Source organism: Pistacia vera, unplaced genomic scaffold (genome assembly GCF_008641045.1).
Source record: "Pistacia vera cultivar Batoury unplaced genomic scaffold, PisVer_v2 Contig1132, whole genome shotgun sequence".
Lineage (NCBI taxonomy): Eukaryota > Viridiplantae > Streptophyta > Magnoliopsida > Sapindales > Anacardiaceae > Pistacia > Pistacia vera.
In genome coordinates, this window is record NW_022195174.1 from 420,168 (window position 1) to 437,178 (window position 17,011).

At 35.6% G+C, this 17,011-nt stretch overlaps 3 protein-coding genes and 1 pseudogene across 18 annotated transcripts; all 4 read right to left on the reverse strand.

Annotated features, from left to right (window-relative positions):
• Window positions 1-320: 320 nt before the first annotated feature.
• On the reverse strand, window positions 321-1,412 carry LOC116143458 (cysteine-rich receptor-like protein kinase 11). The gene is made up of 2 exons (XM_031428922.1): window positions 713-1,412; window positions 321-433 (listed from the first exon to the last, which is right to left on the reverse strand). The coding sequence occupies exons 1-2, from the start codon at window positions 1,410-1,412 to the stop codon at window positions 321-323; spliced, it is 813 nt and encodes a 270-aa protein (XP_031284782.1).
• A 2,129-nt stretch (window positions 1,413-3,541) lies between these two features.
• Window positions 3,542-6,122, reverse strand: LOC116143211 (cysteine-rich receptor-like protein kinase 10). 2 transcript variants are annotated; one of them, XM_031428654.1, is made up of 6 exons: window positions 5,862-6,122; window positions 5,147-5,290; window positions 4,929-5,050; window positions 4,598-4,808; window positions 4,261-4,498; window positions 3,542-3,970 (listed from the first exon to the last, which is right to left on the reverse strand). In XM_031428654.1, exons 1-6 carry the CDS (start codon window positions 5,908-5,910, stop codon window positions 3,937-3,939), a joined length of 798 nt encoding a protein of 265 aa, XP_031284514.1. In that variant the 5' UTR covers window positions 5,911-6,122; the 3' UTR covers window positions 3,542-3,936. The 2 variants fall into 2 exon arrangements, with proteins under 2 accessions (XP_031284514.1, XP_031284504.1); XM_031428644.1 differs by lacking the exon at window positions 5,862-6,122 and having other exon boundaries at window positions 5,147-5,407.
• Window positions 6,123-8,658: 2,536 nt separating this feature from the next.
• On the reverse strand, window positions 8,659-11,494 carry LOC116143125 (transcription termination factor MTERF5, chloroplastic-like). Of its 15 annotated transcripts, none has more exons than XM_031428560.1 (5): window positions 11,366-11,494; window positions 11,010-11,086; window positions 10,312-10,671; window positions 10,125-10,211; window positions 8,659-10,083 (listed from the first exon to the last, which is right to left on the reverse strand). In XM_031428560.1, exons 4-5 carry the CDS (start codon window positions 10,129-10,131, stop codon window positions 9,062-9,064), a joined length of 1,029 nt encoding a protein of 342 aa, XP_031284420.1. In that variant the 5' UTR covers window positions 10,132-10,211; window positions 10,312-10,671; window positions 11,010-11,086; window positions 11,366-11,494; the 3' UTR covers window positions 8,659-9,061. The 15 variants fall into 15 exon arrangements, with proteins under 15 accessions (XP_031284420.1, XP_031284417.1, XP_031284425.1 ...); XM_031428557.1 differs by having other exon boundaries at window positions 11,010-11,144; window positions 11,366-11,484; XM_031428565.1 differs by having other exon boundaries at window positions 11,362-11,463.
• Window positions 11,495-12,339: 845 nt separating this feature from the next.
• LOC116143220 lies at window positions 12,340-14,692 on the reverse strand (annotated as a pseudogene).
• Between the last annotated feature and the right edge of the window lie 2,319 nt (window positions 14,693-17,011).

Here is a 17,011-nt window from a genome sequence, read left to right on the forward strand (position 1 = left end):
TTAAGCTTAGTGAAATAATCTGTCACATTTCGATCTTCTTGTTTGAAAGTATAGATTTCTTCTTGGAGATCTGAAATTCTGAAAATGTCTCCCTGTGAAAACCTTTCCCGAAGATCTTCCCAAACTTCATATGCTTTATCAATCCAAAACACACTACTAGTTATTGAAGGTGAAAGAGAATGATTAAGCCAAGAAATTACCATTGTATTACATCTTTCCCAAGCTGAAAAAGTTGAATCAGTAGTCAAAGGTGCTCGAACAGATCCATCTACAAATTTCAGTTTGTTTTTGGAAAGTAAAGCCATTTTCATGGCACGTGCCTAAGAATGATAGTTGGTGTCATTGAGAACAGGTGTAACCAAGACAACTGTAGGATTTTCATTTGGATGAAGATAAGAATGGCTTGACGGATTCTGTGTAGGATCTGAATTCGCTATTAGAGTCACCATTGAAAATCACAGTAGAACAAAGAATAGGAAAACAAAGGAGCAGAAGCGCTATGATACCATGAAGAAAAACAAATCTGGATAAATTCTTTTTATTGAACTTATAAAGAAAAAAAGAGAAGCTTCCAGTTTATATACTGGTCCAATTCATCAGCTTTACAAACGTCAACTAACTAACTAACTAACAACAGATTGTAACTAATTAAATAANGATGGAGCATCAAGAGAGGCTCTATAAAATGGACCTAAACCCCACATATAAATACAGCTAGGTCTCATAATGAGGCAACCTGTCTGCCCTTGATCATGATCCTCTCGGTAATATATAGATTGGCGTAGACAATCTTCACAATCACTTGGAGAAATATCTGGAGTACACTGCAGTAATGCATATATCTTCATAAAGTATGAAAAATTTTCGTTTCCAGTTGCAAACTTACGCCTAGGGTGATTGGACCCAGTAGAAGCATTTATCACCAAGCCCTCCATCAAACTCACCCAAGTCTCGTTAAACTGCGCTGTATCTGTTGTATTAATGTTGTTCCCTTCACAACCGCCAGCCATAGGATCCGCCTCCATTATTCCAAAAATAGAACGGTTTGAATAGCGTACAATGCTCTGGGATGTCCCTCCCCATGCCACTGCTTCTTTCTGGTTCAAACACTGCCTCATAATATCTTTGGCTGAAGAACTGACACAATCAGCACACTCTTCTAACAAAGAGTCCCCTCTACAAAGAGCAAGAGCATAAACTTTGTCAGGCTCTTGGCCAATAGTTGCAGTATAAAAAAAACCATCACGTAGAGTTACATTAGAAGCAAGAGATGAGAGGATCATGTTCCTGTTCTTCTCATAGGTGCTATTTGTTGTGAAATTCCATGATTCGTAACATATAGTTGCTCTAGTAACACCAATGTTTATCATCATAAAACAAACAAGACATATAAAACCCATCTGCATTTTCATTATAACTTTGGGGAAGATGAACCATAAGAGACAATTTATTGAAGGGATATACAAAATATTGGCCTAGAGCTATGTAGTATGTTGATCTGTTTTATGAGACTTCCTATCACAAGTGTGAATTCACTATGCATGTGGGTCAAGCTATGTACTATGTTTATCTGTGAATTCACGGACAATTTATGACACTTCCTATCACACATGTAGATTCATTATGCATGTGGGTCAAGCTATGTACTATGTTTATCTATTTCATAAGCATTTTGTGTTTTCTCATTTGACATAGTGGAAGTGGAGCATACTTCACCAAATCTTCTCGACGTAGTGAAGTCTTCTAGTAAAAAAAGTGATTTTGATAAAGATGAGAGCGCGAGGGAACAGGCAAAGGTAATAATGAAGTAGTTGGCAATGTCTTATATGATTTTCAAAAGGCTTGCTTTAATACAATGGAAAAGTATATTCCGAACGAGTGATGGTAAAGGTAATAACGAAAGTAGTTGGCAATGTCATGTATGCTTGACATTTGGGTATAACGGTGTGACTATAAATAATTAATATGTTTAATATATTTGGGCGAAAAGAATAAAAGAATTCTAAGAGAATCTTTTTATTGAATTGTACTTTCTTTTTAATATAATAATAATAATATTATTATGATTATTATTTAGATTATTATTTTAACCCCTTATGTTTAAGAATCTAGTTAAAACACCTCAGTCACAAAAAAATTAAAAGTTAACAAAATAACCTCAATCACCCAAGACGACTATTGATCACCACCAATAATTGTCGAAACGATACACAACCAGTAAGATATGGCCGACAATGTGCCGATCTAGCCTTTTACGGCTAGATAGTCGTAGATTTGGCTGAAAACAATCAGATCTATTCTGGTCATTTCTAGCCAGATTCAAATATCTAGTTTTTTCCGGCCATATCCATGGCCATTAACTACTAGAATAGATTTGGCTGTTTCTTGCTAGATCCATTGCCATCTAGCTGTTTCCGGCCATATCAGTGATCGTGCGTCAGCCAAATCTGATTGGTCATGCACCGTTCTACCAACTGTCGGCAATCGTTTGGGTTGCTGGGTGTTATGTAAATAGTTTTCATTATAAGGGGATTATTGGCCAACAAATTTATTACTTAGGGGTAAAATTATAATAAAATTAAGATTAATTTATGTAAAATGAGGGGTATTTATGTCCCAAAAAATAATTTATCAGTGTATAGAAGTAATTTCAATCAGTTGGTCTATTTGTTATTTGGTTGACATATGAGGGTATTTCTGTCCTAAATTTTTAATAATTAAGGGTAAAATGGGAGCAAAATTAGGATTACCCCTATAATAAAAAAAATAATACCTTTTAGTCGATATTTGAATTGCCCCCAAGTTTACCTACAATAACCATTATTAATATTTGAAGATTACCAGAATCTTTTTTTATTTTACAACCAAACATGATAATTCTCGAGTTAAAAGATATATTACTGGAGTAATCTTTTATGAACCCGAACCAAACCCACCCAATATAGTATTATGGTTTCTGAAATTAGCCCAATATTTATACATTGGCTTAGAGTTACTCATTTTCATGACTTCCAATTACAAATGTGAATGCATGGTGGTCGTGGCTACGTAATATGTTTAATTTTCAAGCATTTTTGTGTTTTTCAAATGGAACCCAATTCATGGAGCAAGCCTAATCTTCTATGAAAGGACTGAAGTCTTCTAATCAATCAACAAAGTGAGATTTTGACGATGATGATCAAAGTGACCTCATTCAATACTAAGAAAAACAAACTCAACATAGTTAAAAGTGAGTTCTATAGGAAAAATGTATCAGACTCAATTTTTCTTGGCTTGAGTTAAATATGAAATAGCAAAAGTGAAGGAAATTAACTCAAAAGAAGTGATAAATGAAACACCAGTGGAGCTAATTGATCCAACTTTAGGTAAGTCTTTTCAGCCAGTATGTGAACACCAGATGCATCTATATCGGCTTATTGTGTGTCAGGAAGATCCATTGGATTGACTTACACCTTTCACTAACAAGAGTTAATTCCTATGTGCACGAGTAGAGAGAAAAAAAAAAAAACACAATCTCTCGAACTCTTATCGACTTTCGCATGCATAAAGTCGAGAGTTCAAACCATATAATGACACAAAAATAGTTTACACTCATACTTGGCTAAGCTCCTATTGTTATTTAACTGCATTTACAGGTTTCAATATTCGAAGATACAACTTCAATCTTCAAACATTATCGAGGGTCAAGTTCAGTAATTGCAGCCTCATTCAACGAAAATTGAGAATAATTTTCACTGCAATCCAACATAGAAGATTCTGAATAATCCAGCTCCGAGCTAGATTGCATAAAAAATGTTGGTTTTGAGGGTATTGGGAGAGACTGAGAATAGCTTGTCAGCATAAGAACAACTGAAACCATTGTAGGTCTATCGGCTACATTTTCTTGAACACAAGACAACCCAGCTAGAACAACCCCTCAGACTGGATCTATCAGATTTAAAGCTGACGCTCTAGTCCAGTTTCTCCATGCCTGCAAAAATTTGACAATGATTTAATAGTCATTGATACTGAGTTTAATGACTTACAATGTTTCACTTACATAGGTTAGTAAATCTTGCGGTTCCTCTTCATTAGGAAAACAACTATTTTGTTGACCACTAATGATTTCCAAGACTAACACACTGAAGCTGAAAACGTCAGAATTAGTTGAGAAGTGTCCATGCTTTATATACTCTGGAGCCATATACCGGCTGAAAATGGCCATTAATGGCTTGGATTTGATTTAGCAAGGTCTATGTTATAATTCTTATATATACTTACAAGGTTCCAACAACTCTCCTTGTATTGGCTTGAGTTTGATCCATTTCGAACAATCTTGACATTCCAAAATTTGTGATTTTTAGAATCATATCGATATCTAGAAGATTATTGCTAGCTTTGAGGTCACAGTGAATGACCCGAAACCTTGAATCTTCATGAAGATAAAGCAATCCTCGTGCTATACCCCCAATGATTTTGTATTGTGGTTCCCAATCCAATGATGAGCGTTTTGTGGGATCTACAAATTAACAAAAGCCACAGGAAAGTAGACAGTTTCTAGTCAAGAACAAGGTACAAGGTTGTTAGAAACCAAAGCAAAAAAGCAGTGCAACCATACCAAATATGAAGCTGTCTAGACTTGAATTGGGCACCAACTCATAGATTAGAAGCCTTTCATTTCCTTTCATACAGAAACCTAGGAATCTAACAAGATTCCTATGACGAAGCTTTGCCACTAAAAGGACCTCCTTTTTTAATTCTAATTCTCCTTGCCCAGAATTTCTTGACAATCTCTTAACAGCCATATCCTGTCCATGAGGAAGCCTACTCTGAAATTGAATTTGAGAAAAATGATTGTAACAGCATTTACGTTATTCAGAACTTACAATTTAACCCATTTTAACTAACAACTGATATTCACTTTGGTTATGAATACTTGATATTAATACCTTGAAAACAACACCGAATCCCCCTTGACCCAGCTTACTATCAATCGAAAAGTTATTTGTTGCAGCTCTGATAGTGCTGAAGTCAAATTGCAAGGATTCCACGTTATCAATTTCACAAGAACCTTAAAAGATCAAAGTAAGAGATTAGAACTCAAAAAGAAAATTAGTTTCAGCTCATATAGCAGAGTAAATTGTGGCAGCAGACAGGGTATAATTACCGTCTGCCTCCTGCTCACTTCCAAGCCCCTGCTTTGTCTTCCTCCTTTGTAAAAAGACACAAGTGAAGGCAACAAGTGCAATAAAAATAACTACTTCCGAAGAAACAATCGTTATAACAATCCTAGATGTAAAACCTTTTTTCTCTGCATGCACAAACCAGAAAAATGTGTACATAGTCAACTCATGATGGCACCGAAATCTATTGGGGTAATACAAAACTAAAGAATTGAACATGATTGTAACAATGATGATTCTTTGCTAGGAAACAAAAAGAATTGTATTCAAACTATAGAAGATACAAAAAGATTGACAAGCTAGCCAAAAAAGTTGTTGTAGCTTCACTTATGGACCTGAGAGAGGTCATTCACTATGCAAAAAGCATTATAGCAGTGATTACAGTATTAATTTCCGACCTACAGAAGAATTTGATCAAGTAATCATGCATATGTCCTGCTATTTATTTGCACTAACTCACCCTATGATTAGATTAATAAACAACTTAAATGGGATAGGTGCATCATGTCTATATATATATATATATATTTAACAATATCAAAGTGAAAAGTTATGGTCACTTTGGATATCTAAAATGCTCAATAAAAAGAAAAAAAAATCTTGCGTGCATCAGCAGTACACGTGCCTCATGCAGGCTCCGACATTGGTCAGATGCATATGAATCTGACAATCCTAGAAGTGGCAAATGCAAATGCTTACCAATTTTACTTGTTGAGGTAGCTGGCGGCGGAGGTGGATGAGAGGCCATAGAGTAAAAAGGGTAAATTTCAAACCTGATATTGCAACTAGGCTTAGAAATTCTACCTCCTTCCTTCCCATTACAGTATTTACGAATCTCACTCAAACAAGCAGCCAAGCAAATGCAGCACTCAGATGAAACAATGTCAGGAGTGCATTGCACCAGCCCATATAACCTAGTAACAGTTGTGAAATTCACATCTTCAGCAGCGAAAAAGTTGCTAGATGACACAGCCTCATGAGCCAAACTGTTCATCAAATCAGCCAAAGTCCGATTAAACAGACTGGGATGTATAACGTTGTTCTGGTTCCCAAATAAACACGAGTATCCTCTTCCATATCAGAGAAAATAGACCTGTTTGAGTACCTTAACATGCACTCTTCATACCATATAATTGCTTCTTTCTGTTTAGGACAAAAGTTTTTGATTTTTTACTAATGACCGTGACACAAATTTGGCTAGATCAGGAGAGATGTCTCCTCTACAAAGAAAGAGGCCATAGGCTCTATCGGGGCCCTGCAGGCCCCCAGTGCTGGTGTTGTAAAATCCATTGCTAAGGGGGCATTTGAGATCAGAGAAGAGAGAGTTTCATTGAGGTTTGTTGAGAAGGCACTATTTGGAGTGAAAAAAGTGGTGTTTACGCACTGTGGTAGCAGTATGTGGTTTCCTGGGCTGTGACATTGGGAGAAATAATGAGCATAACAATGGCTGAAAGGATGAATTTTATCCAAAGAGAAGAAGCCATCATGCTTTCTAGTTCTAATACAATTTCAATGGCAAGTAAAGTAACAACATCACAAGGTTAACTTGACTCCCATGGTTAGCAATCCAGTTAGGCAAATGAGTTGCAAGAGAACTCATACAATCAAAAAGCAAAGAACGCCTTATGTATGTTCAACATGAAATGAAACACTGCAGAAGAAGATAGAAACTCCTTCCTCTCTCTAGCATTCTCTTTCATCTCACATAACTATTTCTTCCCCGAATAATTTCAACATGAAATGAAAATCTTCATCACACATGTTACAAAGCAGAATGATTATTAGCGAAATCTTGCCAAGCTCTTCGAGAAGAAAATGAGTACCGACTCTAGGTGCTTTCTTAATAATTTTTGGTTTGGGTTATCTCCCTCTTCTCCTATTCTAAAGTGAGAATAAGAAATTATAGCCATAGATTCGGATGCTTGAATAATATTTATCATTCCATACAACTGCTTTTTTGGCTTCAGAACTTTTACAATTAGCACACTTTTGAAGAATCTCCTCCAAGCACAAGAGTCTAAAAAAAAATCATGTAGAGTGACATTAGAAGCAAGAGATAAGAGGATCAGATTCCTGTTCTTCTCATAGGAGCTATTATTGTGAAATTCCCTGTGTCATAACATATAGTTAATTATAAACGCCTTTGTTTATTAGCACAAAGAAACCAAATAAAGCAAAGATTTAAAACCCTTTTCAGGGTTATGCATTTACATGAGCTTGGGGAAGATGAAGAAAGAGAACACAACTGTGAAAGGAAAAAGAAAAAGAGAGAAAGAGAAAGACAAGGAAGAGATGAAAATTATTGCAAATGAGGGATAAAAGTTGTTCACGCTTGATTTTGGACATCAACGACTCGTACGTGCAAAGTATTAAGAGAGTCTTAGAAATTATACGTGATAGATCCATGAGATTTGAATATAGAGCTAAGATTATATATATTATAGAAAACATAAATAATAGACTGATAAGAGAGGTTTTTATAGTGGTTCGGATGCTTAAAGCAAATCCTACATCCACTGTTATTTTATTGATCTCTGACTATTTCTATGATTTTGCCTATAAGACATACAAAGATGAAGAAATACAGTGTTTACAGAGAGAAAGAATTGAGCTCAAATTTACGCCTAACTCTCATATGTCCAGCCCCTTTTTTTGTGAAGAGAAGTTTCAATTTATACACCTTTGAGGTCAATGTAATGAGTGTTTTACAAGTTACCTTGACACATGAAAGACTCATGTCCATTCATCTCTTGAAATGAGACAGGATTGATATGAATATCTTTGAGAAGGTATGGGTTTGACATCTAATACAAAAAGACATTTATTAATCTGACATGCATAACAAAAGTCTAGACAAAACTAGACTGCGTCCCTATCATTTTCTTGTTTTCTTCAAATTTTCCTTACACAGCATCATTCTAAAATTGAATCTCAGTTTGCCAAGTGCACAGATTCTTCGTTGCAGATATAGTAGCATTTCTCTAACTAATCTTCCAAAAGTAATAAAGTATATACAGTAAATGCCCAAAGCCCATTACTGGAGAAAGCAAGTGCAGTCATTATCATCATATCACTAAAGCAAACAATTAACAAGACATGTCAACAAACTTATCACTTGGACATTTCAGTGGGTCTTCTCTTTGATTACACTTGATTCTGTATTAGCCAGCTTGCTTCCTATCACAAAGTGATTTTTATTGAAACAAGGACTTCAGCATTTAGTATTCAAAGACTCAGTTGTATCTCAGTTGATTTACTATTCATAACCTGTGCTGTTTAAATGCAGTGATGCTTCAAGTTTTAATATAAGATATCAAGTCTACATTTTCATTATCTCAAAACCTGCATGTTTTGTGGTATAAAATACCAAACTTGCAATGTTGAATGTAATATTTTTAACGACAGACTTATAATATAAAATGTCACAGTTGTAATTCAGTAAAAGCTTAAATTCAAATATAGCAAAGTTTCATAACCAACAAACAATCACTTGTTGAGCAACCAAAGAACCCTTTTCCCAGATTAATGTTCAGAATATAAACCTTACCTTCAAAGAACAAGTACTAGATTTACATTGAAGTAGCCAAACAATTTGCGACAAAAAAAAATTGCATGATAAGGAAGAGAGGCTCATATAAACAACAATGAAAGAATTCACTTCCATGCTTCCTGGGAATACTAACTTGCAAGAAAGAGTAACGCAGAAGAAAAAACTTCTGCAAAGACAAGGATTAGAGAAACAATTGATGAAAAGGACGGACCACACTGTGGACAACACTCAAAGATACCTTCAACAAACTTGTTAAAGTCAAGCCTGAAAACTGTGCCATTGGGCTGCTCCATCTAAATGAGCACTCCATTGAGGAGCCATACAATCCAGTTCCTGACCAACGATCATATTACTTGCTCTCTGTAGGACTTGAAAGCACGTCAGCAAGCATATTCTTTCTCTTCATCTTCAAAACTTTCTCAAAGCCACAGTCTGATCGTACTAACATGCAGTCCAGCCCGATTGTCAGTCCTAACTCCTTGACAAGTGCAAAACGTGGTCTGATTCTCTGTTCCAAACTGTAACTAAAATACTGAGGGAACTTAACCAGCTTAGATTTTGAATAACCCATGGTCAAAAAGAACTCCCATTTGGGTATCAAGCTCCCTGTCAAGCTAAGAGCATATAAATTACGCAATGTCGACACCATGGTCCCAATATCTTCCACACTGAACCCGCTTTCATTGAAAAATTTGGTCACTGGCTTGAGATTGCCCTCAATACGAAGCCAAAGACTCGCGGGAAATCTATGGACAACGATGGCAACATTAACCCCCAAACTTTTGAAGTACTTGGCTGTTGGCCGGAGATTGCCTTCCACACTGTAACTTACAGTTCTTGGATACCGAGTTAACACCTTACCGATGCTATCACCTGATAAGCCCAACTCAAGAAGGAAATTAACAACTGCCTGAACCTTCTGCCTGCTGAGACTGAGGAGTCCTGGGCTGCGCAATATAACTTTTGCCCACTGTTTCTTGTCCACACCCATATCTTCTAAGTATAACATCAGGGGTATTATTTTACCAGATATACTATGTCCACATAAATGAGGCCTTTGGACAAGAATTTTACGAATCTCTGATTTAGCTACCCCAAGATCAAGAAGAAACTCTACTAGAGGTTTGATTTTCCTCTCCGAACTGTAGTTGGCAAAACTAGGATATTTGCAAGTAGCTAACTTGATCTGCTCAAGATCCATGCCAAGCTCTAAGAGGTAGCTGTGTTGAGGGCATGGATCTGCTGCTCGACTTGGGGCGCTTACATGAGAGACTGCTTCTGGCTTCTTGGAGTTAAGGCTGGAATGGGATCGACAAACTGGCAAAGCTGGCTTTTGTTCGATAGGTGCGGTACGAAAGTTCTTCACTAAATCTTTTGTTCGATAGGTGCGGTACGAAAGTTCTTCACTAAATCTACCATAAAGTTTCCATGCTCTTCAAGGAGTGATTGAAGATAAGGATTAAGGGTGTCCCTAATCTCAAGAGCTGTGAGCTCTCTTCCTGCAATAACAAGTAAAACTGATTAGCATGGGAACAAAGACATCTAGATAAAAGTACCAAAAAAGAAAAACTACATGTTGCAACCAGATCTAAAAGATACCAAGATTTATGAGAAGAATGAAGCCTTGAGATAAGGTGGTCGATGAAATGATCTGATTTATTGACAGTTCGTGCAGCAACTGCTTTGCTCAGACCTTGCTGCATCAAGAACAAGGTTAACACAGACTTGGCTTCTTTTCTTTTAGCTGCTAATAGCGATGGAGGTTCTACCCTTGTGTTGAATGATTCATTTGCACGAGAATCGGCTGTTCTTACATCAAAACATCATCATGTTAATACCACAAAGGGGAAAGAAACATGTTAATATCCGTAATTTAGCTTTTGTAAGCAGGTCGAAATACTACTAGAAAAACCGATTCCTTGGCAAAAGAACACTTCCTCAGGAGAAGTAAGTCGAGTCCTGCAAAAGAACAAAATAAAATCATCAATGCTCTATCGCTTATAGATACAGAACAGAAAATAAAGTCTATACAAGAAAAAAAGTATACGAGATTTCGATATTCTGTTTGACTAATCTTCTAAAATGAAACTCAAAATTGTGATAAGAAGAAATCACAAATTCACCACACACTCACAACATATAACATCGTAAATGCTTTTTCTCCTTAACTATCCACTTCAAATCTCCTAAAATTTAACAATACGCCTTCATAGCAATAGTATGAAAATAAAAATTAATGCTTTTTGGATGCCAAAAAAAAAAATAATAATAATAATAATTAATTGAAAAAAAAATACCTATTGATGTAGAAAGCTCCTCTAAAGAGAGATGAAAAGTCAGAAGAGCAGCTTCCAGAAAGGATCTTCATTGCCATCTTCAAGAACCCAAACCGAAACATAAATGAAAATCTTGTTACAGCTCCAGAATTAAAACTTGCAAACAAAAAACACATAAAGAACTCATTTTGATCCCAGTAATCTCCATTAATACTAAACAAAAAACAAACCCACATAGATGATAGTGAGTTGCGAAGGAAAAATGAATCAAACCCAATTTTTCTTGGCTCAAACAAAACTCCAAGCTACTGCGCATACAAATTTATAAGTAAAATACCAAAAAATGAAAGGAAAATAAGAATGCAAATCTTACTTACACAGGAACAAGTTGATTAGCTACTGCGTTCTGTAGTTCCTCCGAGTAAGTAACGTCTCTCTCTCTCGCTCTCTTTTTTTTTTTATAATTTTATTTTATTTAAATTTTGTGTGTTTTGAAGAACAGCCACATTTTCGGGGGATATTATAAAATAACCCACCGCAAAAGGATTTGCTGTATATAACCCCAATTTTAGTGGATTGACAAAAATACCCTTTCTTAACTCAGTCTTCACCGCAAGAACGCTCGACAAACGACAATGTTTGATGATATGTCGATCACGACAAAATCAAACATATTTTAGATATATATATTTATCAAAATGTGTTGGTTAATTAGATATATAAAATACTTTGAGAAAGAGTTTTAAAAAAAAAAATAAAACAAAATGTTTTTGTAATTGTTCTAGGGAAAGAAAAATTGCATGATACACCTAATTATATAAACTATAAAGTATTATTTGTTTTAAAAAACCTGATGGTTACAATTGAGGGCACATTTATTCAGTTATAAACTAAATCTTAAGTTCATTCACAAGCAATATGAAATATGACAATGTTGATATGATTCCAAAGTCGCAAATTTTGGAATGGAAAATTTGATTTGGATGAATCAAACTCAAAGTAATAAAAAATTCGAATTATAACTTAACCCATCAATGTCAATTTTCAATACATATATAGCTCCCAAGTGTATACAACATATATATTACTCAACCAAGTTTGATGTTTTCAGCTTTAATATTTTATGCAATCGATTAATATTAAACGTACATTAGAAATTATTAAATATCCATATATATTTGAGGTTTTTAATAATATTTGGAAAAATGGAAGCAAATATGTGATCAGTCTAATGGATTGAATAATTTAGGAGAAACAAATTTTTGATAACTTTATGATAAATTTGATAAGTCTACAAACCTTAAACTAAATTCAATGATCTCTATGAAGGGTTTTAATACTATTGCTTGTGCTAACGAGGGTGGAGTTCAGTGATTGACACATCATTCACAGATGAAGGTACGGTTTTGCTTGAAGATTGAACGGACTATATACTCATTCCTAGCATACTCTGTTGTGTTGTGCTACGAACAAAGAATCCTGGTCGTTTCGGTAACGATAGTGTGATAGAGAAACTGTTAAGCATGAGCACTACTGTTGTTATCATAGGTCTATCTACTGGATCTTCTTGAACACACAATAATCCAATATGAATTAATCTCGCCACCTCATTTTGTGGAAAAGAATTGCCGAAAGTTTGATCCATCAACTCTAATGGCGTTCCATCCCTCCAAAGTCTCCAGGCCTATGACGAACATCATTCCGTTAATTCTCATAACAAATGCAGCTCCTATAGTATGCAAGATATATAATATTAAAATTGAGTTGGAGTTTACATAGCTCAAGAGGTACTCCCCATTATCTGACTGATAAAAACTATTGCTCTTTTTGCCACTTATGATCTCTAGTACTAAAACTCCGAAACTATACACATCAGACTTAACCGAAAATTGTCCTTGTAGTACGTACTCTAGAGACATATAACCACTAGAATCTAGCGCTATTAGTATTGTAATCTAATATCCAAACAGTTCATAAGAATAATGGGAAGGTTTGTTTCAGGGCCGACCCAAAGGGTAGGCAGGTGAGGCATCTGCCGAGGGCAACAGCCCACACACCCCCCCCCCCCCCCCCCCCCCCCCCCCCCCCCCCCCGGGGAAAAAAAAAACCCAAAAAGTGGCCCAAAATTATTTTAAGATTTTTTTAAATAGATTTATAGAAATACCATTGGACCTAAAAAAGTTTATAATTTTTTATCCAAACCGGTTCAAAGGGCCCCAAAAAAGCCAAAAAGGCCCAAATTAATTATAATTTTTTTCCATAAATTTACAAAAAAACCATGTTTCATATTTTCCATTCACACCCCTAAATTAACTAAACTAATAATTTAAATGTCTAAAATTTCAAAACACCCATTCAATCCCTAAAATGATGAAAACATTGCATCTCCACTCCTCTACACCGCCATAGTATCGTTGTCAGCATTAAAGTGATGATTTTGGTCAATTTTCTCACAAAAATCAATCGGATTCATCACTTAATCATTTCTGAAACGTTTTCCCAATCTTGACAACCCCCATGGCCGATTTTTGCTGATTTTCACAGCCCATTTTCATTCTTCACCGCATGCGACAACAATTTCTGGCACGTATCCGTTGTCGTTGACCTTCCCTGACACCACTATCTTCGTCCCCTCAGCCCCTTCCCCAAAACCCTTCACTTACCTGACCCCGGTAGCCCGCCGTCCACCTCTTGCCCTCACAACAAAGGTTATGTAATTTGGCTATATTATCAATTGAAAAAGATTTGGTTTCTAAACTTGAATATAAAAATTTAATTAGTAATTTTGCATCTCAAAAGGCAAGAAAAATAAATTTGAAACAATTTTTTAATATATGCTTATATTATTAAAAGGGCCCCAAAGTAACTCTTTTCTATGGTCACAAATGTTCTCGAGATCTTACTATGTGCCAACAATTCTACTTGTATGTACTTGACTTTGATCCACCCCACAAATCCTTGCCATGCCAAAATCTGCTATCTTTGGATTCATGTCCTTGTCGAACAGGACATTACTAACTTTGAGATCACGATGTATAATTCTATGCCTAGAATCTTCGTGAAGATACATAAGTCCTCGAGCAATCCCTCCTATTATTTTACATCACGTTGGCCAATCCAATTGTCCTTGTTTTTTAGGATCTGTACATGCATATATCCATCAAAATAATATATGACTTAAATTTTTAGGTGATACATTAAATTACTTATTTATGATCTAAATAAACAATCAAACCAAAAATGAAGTAGTCAAGGCTTTTGTTAGGCACAAATTCATAGACAAGTATTTTCTCCCCTTCTTCTGCACAAAACCCCAGTAACCTCACTAAATTTCTGTGTTGAAGCTTGGCAACCAATACAACTTCATTCCAAAATTCTTCTACACCTTGACATGAGCTTCTTGATAGCCTCTTAATAGTTACTTTCGGTCCGTTATGAAGTGTACCCTGAAGAGATATAATAAGATCATAATCATTATGAAGCGATACTAACTAGTTCAATGAGTCGAATCTTTTAGGATAAAATCTCGCTCATTCTAGTTTAAAGAAAAATAAAAAGGGAAATTTCCTTACCTTATACACACTACCAAATCCGCCTTCACCAATCTTGTTTCCATCAGAGAAATTGTTTGTGGCAGCTTCAATGGCATGCAAGTCTAATTGTAAAGACTCCACAACTGAAATTTCATCTCGAGCTGGAGTACATTGTATTTATTTAGTTTTAGTTGGAATAAGATAAAACAAAATTGCTTTTCAGTTGTGTTGTATATATATTACCATTTCCTTCTTTTACAATGTTGGACTTTCTTCTTTCTTTCTAACTTAGGAGACAATAACATGAAGTGGATAAAATTATTATGAAGACAAGTATTGTAGGAACTGTAATTGTAATAATTTTCTCTGAGGAGATCTTCCCATTTCCTGCATATATATAAAAGAATTTGTTCAATTAATCACTTACATGTCGTTTTATTTATTTGCAATCTTGACTTGACTCACAAAATATTGTGTTTACACTCCTATTCATAATTTTCTATTCCGAAAAGTATATCATTCGTCTATACAATAATGCCATGTAAATGTACAGTAATGTAGTATAAGTGAAATGTTAATATCACCAAGCCGGATACATTGCATATTTAAACTAAAATTTTGAAGTTTCAATATTTAAACTAGTAATAGAACAATTCTTGTATACATCCAATGTACATATACAGTAATGTAGATAAGTGTTGAAAAAATAGCCAATAACACATAATAAAGAAAACAGAAAAGTAAAGAGAACGCACAATTTACTTTATTTTGTTCTAATTAAAGAATTATGTCTGACATTTAAATAGAGAACTTTTTGAGAATCAGAAATCTACAGCAAATGCAAAGTAGATTGACGGCAGTTCACTCTTATTCTCTATTCTTTTACACTCTTTAGGTTTCCCACTATTACAAAATGTATATAATAGAAAACCCTAACCCTATTTGGGCTTACTCGAGTCTAACTCGACTGAGGCTCAAATATTAGTAAATAAATTCTAAACCCAACGAGTCATTAAGTCCTCGAAAGAGTTACCATAAGTTGATAATTCGTGGCTAAAAGAAGTATAAACCAATATTCAATAGTCTGAACTTCTTCTGATTTCAAACCATACTGAGCGGTTCGTTAAAGATTAGATATTGTTTGAAGAAAGAAGAAAATGTTTCTTTTGTAACGTTCATATCAGGAAAGGATCTTCAAACATACCTTTTGGAATAATTAGTGGGGGAGAAGGAAGCGATATCGACGGTTGAGAAGGAAGAGCTGGTGATGTAGGAACACGAGTGGCGTTATAGAAAGGATTCAAACCCCAGATATACATACAGCTAGGTCTCATAATAAGGCAGCCAGGCTTCCCATGGTAGTGACTCTCATAGAAACCCACAGATTGACGAAGAAAATCCTCACAATCACTCTGTGAAATATCTGGAGTACACTGCATGAGTGCATAAATCTTCACAAAGCTTGTCACACTTTCCTCCCCAATTGCAAACTTACTTGTAGAATTATTAGCCCCAGCTGCAGCTTCCCTCAACAACCGGTTCGTCAAACTCTCCCAACTCTGATCAAACTGTGTCATGTTTACGGTCATATTATTCTCATAACTGCCTCCAGCCATAGGATCTGCAGCCAGTTTGCCCAAAAAAGAGTGGTTTGAATAGCGCACAATGCGTTGAGGACTCCCTCCCCATGCCACTACTTCTTTCTGGTTCAAACATGTCTTCACAATATTTTTAGCTGCAGAACTTACACAACTAGCACACTGTTCTGCAGAAGAGTCTCCTCTACAATTCACAAAAGCATAAACTTTGTCTGGCTCTTCGCCAATACTTGAAGTATGTTGATGCTCGTTTTCGGCACCAACCAATTGTCACGTGGGTTTTGCTCTTTGATGAATTAATGCACGTGATAATGGATATACGAAATGAAATAAATGCAGGAAAAACTTTTAAAGTGGTTCGGATGCTAAGGTAGCAAGTCCTACGTCCACTGAGTTATATTGATATTAGTGTGGGTCAGGTCGCGAAGCGGACTGACGTACAAAAAGCTATGAAAAGTAAGTGTTTTCTTTTAAAGAGAGAGAGTTATTTTTTGTAAAGAATGGCCGAATCCCCCTAATGGAGGGGTCTTCTTCATTTTATAACAAATTGAGGCGNTACCCGAATATAACCTGATCAAGGCTAAAATATTAGTAAATTAATTCTAAACCCAACGAGTCATTGGGTCCCCGAATGAGTAATCGTAAGCTGATAATCGGTGGCTAAAAGAAGTACAATCCAATATCCAATAGTCTGAACTTCATCTGATTTCAAATCCTACTGAGCAGTTCGTTAAAGATTAGAAATTGTTTGAAGAAAGAAGAATATGTTTCTCTTGTAATATTCATATCAGGAAAGGATCTTGAAACATACCTTTTGGAATAATTAGTGGGGTAGAAGGAAACGACAGCGGCGGCTGAGAAGGAAGAGCTGGTGATGTAGGAACAAAAGTGG

Excerpts from the sequence above, each read along its gene's own strand:
- LOC116143458 (XM_031428922.1), bottom strand. The coding sequence starts at position 1,412 with ATGAAAATGCAGATGGGTTTTATATGTCTTGTTTGTTTTATGATGATA. Across the intron at positions 434-712 it reads CCTCATTATGAGACCTAGCT|CGAATTCAGATCCTACACAG; the intron begins GTATTTATATGT and ends TGACTCTAATAG.
- LOC116143211 (XM_031428644.1), bottom strand. The coding sequence starts at position 5,381 with ATGTTCAATTCTTTAGTTTTGTATTACCCCAATAGATTTCGGTGCCAT. Across the intron at positions 4,499-4,597 it reads TCTAGACAGCTTCATATTTG|ATCCCACAAAACGCTCATCA; the intron begins GTATGGTTGCAC and ends GTTAATTTGTAG. Across the intron at positions 3,971-4,260 it reads AGGAGAGTTGTTGGAACCTT|GCATGGAGAAACTGGACTAG; the intron begins GTAAGTATATAT and ends AAATTTTTGCAG.